General features: G+C 44.3%; 1 protein-coding gene and 1 pseudogene across 1 annotated transcript; one reads left to right on the forward strand and one right to left on the reverse strand.

The window, feature by feature from the left end:
* Positions 1–297: 297 nt before the first annotated feature.
* LOC119272641 lies at positions 298–2,313 on the reverse strand (annotated as a pseudogene).
* Positions 2,314–3,093: 780 nt separating this feature from the next.
* LOC119269454 (abscisic acid receptor PYL4-like) lies at positions 3,094–4,042 on the forward strand. The gene has a single exon (XM_037551285.1). It carries the CDS (start codon positions 3,198–3,200, stop codon positions 3,816–3,818), a length of 621 nt encoding a protein of 206 aa, XP_037407182.1. The 5' UTR covers positions 3,094–3,197; the 3' UTR covers positions 3,819–4,042.
* The last annotated feature ends 6,010 nt before the right edge of the window (positions 4,043–10,052 follow it).

Consider the following 10,052-nt stretch of genomic DNA (forward strand, 5'->3'; position numbering starts at 1 on the left):
TTTCTCCACCATAATTATTTATGCATCATCTGGTACCTCTAGAACATTTTAGTTTTATTGTTTAAAAACTTTCGTTGTTTGCCTATACTTTAAATTTGAATTTGAATCGGTTTCGAACTAACATGAGATTAGCGATAGTATTCGAAGTGACGTGGCATCACTAGCAGAGGATCACTGTAGCTTAATTACCCGGGCGTCACAAACAGCTATTGGACTCAGTATAGTTTTACCTGTTGCCTTCCCATTGGAAGGTGAATCTTCCTGTGTACCAATCTTATCATTGTTATTTTCAGAACTTCAGTTGCTGCTGTACTTAATTTTCAAGGTGCGAAGATCTTCGATCAAGGAATTGTGTGCATCATCCGACATGGCACCTATCTCTGCAACTGGGTAGAAAGAATTGCACAAGCTATCAAAGCGTTTGGCAATAGGACTGTCTTCCATCCCCCCGTATGTGCATCTGATAAAGTTATGTTTTCTTTTCACATTTTTTTTCCACCGAGCAAGGATGTATTGTGGAGGAACCTCCTTGATTTTCTTTTGAGTAAGCACACACAACACATGCCTACAGAGAATACCTCTGAACTCAAAGCGGCGACATGAACACTTAACTTCGAACTCTTCCTCATTGAAATATACATGGTACAGAATATCCTTTCTCCATCCTTTTTCTTCGTCAATTAGCACATCCTCGGTTATTTCATATGTTTCTATTGCCCCTTCTTTTTGTATAAACTTCCGATCACAATACATAATATCTGTTAGCTCTTCTTGAAATTCTTTGAACTTTGAATTTGTATAGATTGACTGAAATTGCTTCTCAATGTCAAAGCGTGTGATACAAGGTATGGTTGAATTGAAAGAATTGAAATCAGCAACATTCTCCTTCTCAACTTTATCACGAAGAGCATTCTCATATTGGCTAACAAAATGCTTCAATGTAGTTTTTGCATTAACATATCCATCAAAGAAGGCATTCATACTCTCACTACGTTGTGTAGTAGACATACCTGCCCAAAAGGCATCTTTCACAAATGCTGGAACCCAACGGTGTCGATAGTTGTAAAGCCCTTTAAGCCATTCATTATCACCAAGATCATACTTCTCAATCATATGCATCCAAGCAACTTCAAACTCTGCAACTGTTAATGAATCATAGACCGCATTGCCAACAGCAACCTTGATGCGATCATATTCATCATACCCACCTAGCTTCTCGGGTATCTTTTTCATTATGTGCCACAAGCACCATCTGTATCGAGATTCCGGAAAAACTACTTCCACACCATTCTGAATTGCTTTTGCTTGATCCGTGACAATTGCTTTTGGTTGACGATTTGACATACATGTGAGCCATGCTTGAAATAACCAAACAAATGTTCCAGTATCTTCATTTGATAATAAAGCACATCCTAGCAAAACTGATTGGCCATGATGATTCACTCCGACAAAACAAGCAAACGGCATATCATATTTGTTCATCAAATATGTCGTATCAAAAGTAATGACATCATGAAAAGAGTCATACACTGCCCTACTTCTGGCATCAGCTCAAAATACATTCCTAAGTCGGGATTCATCATCAACATCCATTACACTAAAAAAGTTTGGGTTGTCGGATTGCATTTTAATAAAGTAGTCACGAACCGCTTCAGCATCACCACTGCCAAGTTTCAGCCTCCTTATTTTCTCTAGAAAATTACGAGAATCTTTCTCACCAAAAGTTAGGTTATGATGACCATCTGCTGCCACAACAAAAGAATTGAAGTTCTTGTTTACCCGAATTCCGGCTCTGTCATTCAACTCAAGCTTTCGCTTAACATGGTAGTCTAACCTTTTGTTGCATCTAAATAACCGAGATTTTAGTGGACTTAATGCATGATTATGATCCAATATGACCTTCGAAAGGTACAACTTCCCATCAGGACCACGAGTAACATTAATTTTAGCTTTGCATCCTAACCCGGCTGATGGATTTGGCTTCAACATATTTCTTGAGTTGGACTGAGTCTTACCATGACGGCTGCAGGAAAGTGTAAGGTACCTCAATTGTCCATTATCATCACTGTTTGAACTTCTTCTCGTCACACCAAAGCCTTTTGCTTTAGCATACTGGGTATAATACTCTCGCACCTCATTCTCATTACCAAAGGTCATCCCCAGTTCAGGATCTCCAAGTGACACATCTGGTTGGGCTTCACCAAGGTCATGTTCAACTTCCACATTGCTTTTCTTCTGCTGCTTAATGCCATCATCGTCGCTTGAAATAGACATGTCACTTGATTCTTGAACAATACAAGTTCCATCATCCATTCCTACAAGCCATGAAATTTTTAATCATTCTCGTACAAAGGCAACATAACTAAACTGAATGGTAACAAATTGACCTAAAAATTGACATGTTAAATTATTTTGAAAAGGTTGTGTTGAACATTACCAGATGCATATACTTAGAAACAAACATAACATTGTGTGCCGAGGTGATGTGATGTGCTACATGCAAACAGATGAAAGATTAATAACTAATCATTTGTAGCTAACTTCAGGGCTTCATCAAGGCGGAAAACTCAGGTACACAGCTTTGATCTACAGATGGATAAATCAAGTATATATGCTGCAGTATCACCAGTCAGACTATCCAAATCGTAACATCATGGCCTTCAGTATACATAGGATTACCTGCCAATGCCGATGTGACGGAGCATGCGACGCCGACGGCTTGAAAAGATCGGCCGAGCAAGCAGCAATGTGCCCTTGGCGGCGCGAGACGGCCGTGGTCGTTCGAGGCGAAAGCGATCGGCAAATTGAGCCGCTGTTCTGTTTTTCCAGTAGCGTAAACATCGGCACGTCCTCCTTTTTCGTTATTTCCTGCCGTTCTGTTTTTTTTTTTACTTTGCGTAAACAGCGGCATGTTCTCTTTTTTCCTTTATTTCCCCGCAGCTCAGCCACGTCGGACGGACTCCTAGTCAGCCTGTAAAACGCCCGTAATCTCCTGTACGTGTAGCATTATTGTAAAGAAAATTAACTAGGAGTACTAGTATTTAACTTGCAACCATCCACCTCTTGGTTTCCCATTTGACATATATAGCACATCCAAGACTAGAGAACTTCCTCCGTTAATCCTAAGTTCCTAATCCACCCACTCTTCTTCACAGCGATAAAACTCAGAATCTCGATCCGCTCGCGGCTTGTCTGCGATGCCGTACGCAGCTGCACGGCCGTCGCCTCAGCAGCACAGCCGGATCAGCTCCGGCTGTAAGGCGTTGGTGGCCCACGGCGCAGCGGTGCCGGGCGAGGTGGCGCGGTACCACGAGCACGCGGCCGGCGCGGGGCAGTGCTGCTCGGCCGTGGTGCAGGCGATCGCGGCGCCCGTGGAGGCGGTGTGGTCGGTCGTCCGGCGCTTCGACCGGCCGCAGGCGTACAAGCGCTTCATCAAGAGCTGCCGCATGGTGGACGGCGACGGCGGCGCGGTGGGGTCGGTGCGGGAGGTGCGCGTGGTCTCCGGCCTGCCCGGCACCAGCAGCCGCGAGCGGCTCGAGATCCTGGACGACGAGCGGCGCGTGCTCAGCTTCCGGATCGTCGGCGGCGAGCACCGCCTCGCCAACTACCGGTCCGTGACCACCGTGAGCGAGGTGGCGTCGACGGTGGCCGGGGCGCCGCGGGTGACCCTGGTGGTCGAGTCGTACGTGGTGGACGTGCCGCCGGGGAACACCAGCGACGAGACGCGCCTGTTCGTGGACACCATCGTGCGGTGCAACCTCCAGTCGCTGGCGCGCACGGCGGAGCAACTCGCGCTGGCCGTGCCGCACGTCAATTGATGCCCGTCATGCACTCCGGCAGACCAGAAAGGTACCGCCGGCCGTAGACCGTGCCATGCGCGCAAGGTTGGGGCTCTGGAATCTGGAGTGACATGATTTGCACCCTAAACTAGCCCTAGTGTCATGTGATTTTTTTTGGCTTTGTGCACCTGGTTGTTTTGTGTAAATCATCTCATCTTGTTAACTTAACTAGTGGTTGAATTAATGTGCAGTACTGATTCGACTACATATTACTCGAGCTTTGCATATGATATCAGTGAGATCTTACATATACGTGTAAATCTAACTATACAACAAACTAAATGATGAAGTACGTATATGTGGCCGTGTGCCTTCCTCGTGTGCTTAATCCTAATCAAATGAACCGCGTGCACCTCCTAACATTATCCGTGTTGCTGTCTAAGTCGATCTCGCCGACGCGAAGTTTTGCCCAACGGCGACTCACGCGTAGAAACGCTCTCGGGGACGAACTGTACCTCGACGGTGACCGATGGATCCAAAACTATTAAACAGATCACAACTAGTAGCCTGCATGCGCCTCACTTGGACACTACACTGCACCTTCCAAGTCTCCCATTATCACGATCGTGAAATTCTCGCGAACCCACACCCACTTGCACCGCGCGCATACATTTCAAATAACAAATAAACAACTTGTTCCAAGCTCGATTCAACAAAGTTGGAAGAAAAACCAGAGCGGGCCGCCCCCCTTGTACGGGGAGTATCTTTCCCTGGCCTGCAATCGAGTAATTAGTAGTACCACCTTGCAGCGTATGGGACTAGTCTTAGGGCAAGTTGCCTAAAGAAACTCCATGATGCGAGAGGCTCGCTTTTGATTGTGCAAGTTGCTCATTTTTCTTCTACAAGTCGATGTACGTGCGTAGAATCTGGTCGACGGATCTATAGATAGCTGAATAGCTGATGCATGTCGATGCCCCCCAGTTTCTCTGGTTGGTAGCTAATCAGTGGCGTCATGCATGAGCAGTTTACATGGAGCCGATTAGCTAATCTGCTCTTCTGGAATTAGTAACCCCGGCAAATTTTGCCGGCCTAGACGTCTGTACGGCTGTTTTGGCTACGTGCTGGGTCAGGCAATGTGGAGTATTGTATTGTTCATTGTAAATTAGCCCCGGTTTGTACAGTCTGTAATAAATATTTAGAGCCTCTTTGATTCACATGATTTTTTTAGGACACTGATAACACCCATATGTGAGGCGTTAAGGGGTCTACCCACACATTTTGTGGGGTGTCTAAAAGGATCAGCCCACACGCCTACGTGTGGACAAAACAAGTAATGCCCACACGTCTTTTTTCTTCTTCCGGCCCCTCTCACACGTTTATGTGTGGGCAAAATAGATAACGCCCACACGCTCGTACGTCAGGTCTCCTACCTCATGGTCCTGCACGCCCCGCGTGACAGTCACCACACGCCCCGCAGTTGCCATGGTCCGGACCCTCTTCCATGTTTGTTTAATTGCAGTTGCCATGTCACTGAACTACAATTACCATGTCGGACAACTACAGTTGCCATGGTTGTTCAACTGCAGTTGCCATCTCAGGTCAAGTGCTAGATGCCATTTTTGGACAACTACAGCTGTTGCCATGTATGGTCTGGTTTACTATAGTTGTCATGATTTGAAAACTTTAGGGTTGCCACCTACTAACACTACGCAGTTGCCATGTATGGTCTGGTTTACTACAGTTGCCATGATTTGAAAACTTTAAGAGTTGCCACCTACTAACACTAGGCAGTTGCCGTGTAGCTCTACAAAGAGACATGGCAAAATAACATGTTCGGTAAAGAGAGAGTTGTCATTTGCTTACAAGCACACTAGGGCAGTTGCCATGTACCCTGCAAAACACATGGCAACTGACATGCTCGGGTAAAAGAAGAGAGTTGCAATCTGCTTACAAGCACACTAGGGCAGTTGCCATGTACCCTGCAAAACACATGGCAACTGACATGCTCGGATAAAAGAGAGAGTTGCAATCTGCTTACAAGCACACTAGGGCAGTTGCCATATACCCTGCAAAACACATGGCAACTGACATGCTCGGGTAAAAAAGAGAGTTGCAATCTGCTTACAAGTACACTAGGGCAGTTGACATGTACCCTGCAAAACACATGGCAACTGGCAGCTTTGGGTGTGGGAGAGGAGACGGATGTGTGGGTGAACTGATAAATGCCCACACACCAGTCCCTATGCGTGAGTGAAAACTGACTTGTAGGCGAACTGCTAAACGCCCACACACCAGTTCTTCCGTGTGGTGAAAACGGACGTGTGGGCGACCGAATAAATGCCCACATACCAATCTAGTCCTACGTGTTATCATAAACATGCCAAGATTCGTGCAACCACAACCGGACATGGATCCACACGTGTGGGCGAGATGCAAACGCCCACACGTTTATTTGCAGGATACAAAAAAGCAAAGAATAGAAAACCCATAGAATTTGAATGGCGTGCTCATCTCAATCCCACGGAATTTTGGGTTGTTTGATTGCATTATATGAAAAACAAGGGATTTTTTTCGAAAAGATTTGAGTGGATACTAAAAATCTTATGAAAAGTAGTAAAAGAAAATCCTTAGAAAAGATTCCTATATGATTCAACCCTGTGAATCAAACTATCAACATATGATTTTTTTTCAAGGATTATAATCCTTCAAAATCCCTATGAATCAATGGAACCCTTAATTTGTCGGCAGCAAACGTTCCTTGGTCGACATAACGTTACAGAAGTCGCATCGGTGAAGCGCGGAAGGGAAAAAAGAATGGGAAAAGAACGCGCGAGGAGCGTGGAAACCAAGGGAAGGATCGCCGTTTTGACGTGATGCTCTGTCGGCCATTTTTATAGCGTCCCGTTAATGCATGGATGCAAAATTTCCAAACGCCTTTGTTAATTAGAAACAGAAAAAGGAAGGATAAAGATGATGTGTTGCCGACTGCCGTGGGGCCTGGTGATTGCGCGATGGAGATGTATATGCCCGCCGACCAATTGATCATTGACATGCAAAAGTAGTGGGATGAAATGCAAATACACAAAGAGCATCAAAAATAGCAAAAAATACATTCAAATTCGTAAACCACCTATCGACGAATACAAGCACTAGAGCGAGTTAAAGATGTGCTCCCTCATTGCCCCTCCCTCATCGGAGTTGAGCAAAATTTATTATAGTAGACTGTCGAAAATTCGTCGTGGCCCTACAAAATCAGCGCATTAGGACAACAACCGTCGCTATTGGAAAGAACTATAGATCTAAAGGATCCAACCAGCATACTAGATCTAAAGGATAGGATCATCTATGATACTAATATACGAAGGTAGTCATACACCATAATTCAACCCGGAGCCCTGGCTCAGTTGAGCCCGATGAACCTTGATTTAAAATAGGAAAAAGATTCCAAAAAATTTCAATTTTTTTTTGTGGTGCAAGATGCTCCTGTCGTGAACTCCATGCAAAATTTTGTGAAGTTTGGACATTCGAGGAGCTCGTGGCAAAAAAGAAAAATCAGGCATGAACAGTGCAATTTTCAAAAGTTTATCAGACATCCAATTTTTTTCTTTTTTGTCACAAGCTCCTCGAATGTCCAAACTTCACAAAATTTTGCACGGAGTTCACGCATAGGAGCATCTTGCACCACAATTTTTTTTGGAATATTTTCAATTTTTTCAATTTTAAATCGCGGTATCGTTCATGCTTGGGCTCATCTGAGCCCGGGCACCAAATCACCGCTCTCATATCATGCACTAGTATCATATGCATGATACTAAGTTATGATACTACCCACTACGAGCAACCTGAGTAGCCTTATAGGGCTCAAATCTGAAATCTTATCAACCAATGCGGATGGTGAGTGCAGGAATGTATCTCGTATTTTACAAAACTAACCAAATTAAAGTGATGCATTAATGTGGATCAATTGCAGTGCATGCATGCTTGGCCACTAGATGAGGAGGAACATTACATGCATTGGTGAGTTCCTCTTTAATTCTTGCATACAAAGATTTAATACACATCGAAATCTCAATAGGAGATGGAGATGAGCCCTTTTAAATCGGAAGAACCAAAAAGTTGAGATAAGTCCTCTAAATCGGAAAGGAGGGAGTACATTTTAGCAATTATTACTAACAATATGCTAGATTTCAAGAGGGAAAAACATTCTAAAAAAACTTTGGCCCTGCACAATAGACAAAAAATCTCAAAAGTTTTGTTTTTCCATGTGGACCTCACAAGTAAAACCAGATTTCCATGATTTTTTGCTCACCTTATTCTCGCATAATCACATCTAGACATGGATTTTTCTTGGAATTTACCGAGACTTGCAGGGCCATTTCCTTTTCAAGATAGAGGCTCTTTGAAGTCGACATCTCTATATTGGTTGTTCATATCTTGATATTCCACAATCTCTGCCAATGAAACTGAAAAATACCTGCCATGCACTAGCTATAATAACATTATATGTTTTGGAAAGTCGAGTGAGTCGTCCAACCCAAAGGTGGGAGCCTGAAGTTTTTGAATGCACTATGCATAGCTGGGGACACACCTGATGTGTTTTATCAAGTAATGGATTTGGTAAGTTGTCGTCGTTGTAGTGAAGCCGATATAAGGGAGGGGACGTGCACTGGTCGTGCTACGGGTCGTCATACTTTAATAGAGAAGACACTCAAACTTTTATACATGTTCAATTCCAGAAAATGCGGTGCCTTGTTGTGCTCTTGAGAAGATCAAGGAAGATCGTTGAGTGGCGAGAACGAGAATCCCATTAAGAGGATAAATTAGGCATCCTTTTCAAAACATCTCACCTGCCCTAGAAGAGATGGTAGAGGCTTGCACCATGAAGAAGAGCTCTCAACACCACTATTTACGTGAAAAATACTTTCATAAGAGTGATATCATTCACAAATGACCAATCAATGCATTTTATAGGCTCTTGGCCTTGTACAGATGACCACCAATACCCTTGATGGTAAAGGAAATATAAAGTAAAAACAGTCTATTCTAGATAACTCACAAATGCCATTGGAAATGGTGAAACGTCAATGATATCTTAGTAAAATTTGGTCACGTGCATTGGTTCATGTAAGAGGGCTTGCCATGGTCTATGGGAATGGACATGAATGGGCATAATTTTATACCTCCTCCATTGGGTTTCTATTGGAAAATATGCCCTGGAGGCAATACTATTGTATTATTATATTTCCATGTTCATAATTATGACTTTATATTTCATGTTATAACTGTTATGATCTTGGAATATGCGATTCAGTGCAAAACTAATATGCACGTGTAGAATAATAAATGGTAAAGAATAGATTCCTAGTCTTGCCTCTAAGACTGGCACAAGTGTTGTTGATGATCATGTTTTCCGGATCTTAGGATATCGTTAAGCGTAACGATAGTCCTAAAACAACATTGAGAGTATGACGTTAGAAGAACAATCATATTGAATCGACCCAAACTTGTTTGTTATACTTTGAGATAATATCGCCTGAAATCAATTGTTATAACATGGAGTGTTACCTTTGTTCTTAGTTCCTCAGACCATGAGATTATTGTAGTCACTTCTGTTGGGGAACGTAGTAATTTCAAAAATTTCCTATGCACACGCAAGATCATGGTGATGCATAGCAACGAGAGGGGAGAGTGTTGTCCACGTACCCTCATAGATTGAAAGAGGAAGCGTTAGCACAACGCAGTTGATGTAGTCGTACGTCTTCACGATCCGACCGATCAAGTACCGAACGTACAGCACCTCCGAGTTCAGCACACGTTCAACCCGATGACGTCCCTCGAACTCCGATCCAGCCGAGTGTTGAGGGAGAGTTTCGTCAGCACGACGGCGTGGTGACGACGATGATGTTCTACCGATGCAGAGCTTCGCCTAAGTACCGCTACAGTATTATTGAGGTGGACTATGGTGGAGGGGGGCACCACACACGGCTAAAAGATCAAATGATCAATTGTTGTGTCTCTGGGGTGCCCCCTACCCCTGTATATAAAGGAGCAAGGGGGGGGGGTGCGGCCGGCCTAGAGAGGGGCGCGCCAGGAGGAGTCCTACTCCTACCGGGAGTAGGACTCCCCCCTTTTCCTTGTTGGACTAGGAGAGAGAGGGGAAAGAGGTGGACGAGAAGAAGGAAGGGGGGCGCCGCCCCCTCTCCTTGTCCTATTCAAACTAGGGGTGAGGGCGCGTGGCCCATGCCCTGGCCGCCTCTCCTCTCTTTCCACCAA

Source organism: Triticum dicoccoides, chromosome 3A (assembly GCF_002162155.2).
Source record: "Triticum dicoccoides isolate Atlit2015 ecotype Zavitan chromosome 3A, WEW_v2.0, whole genome shotgun sequence".
In the NCBI taxonomy this organism is placed as follows: domain Eukaryota; kingdom Viridiplantae; phylum Streptophyta; class Magnoliopsida; order Poales; family Poaceae; genus Triticum; species Triticum dicoccoides.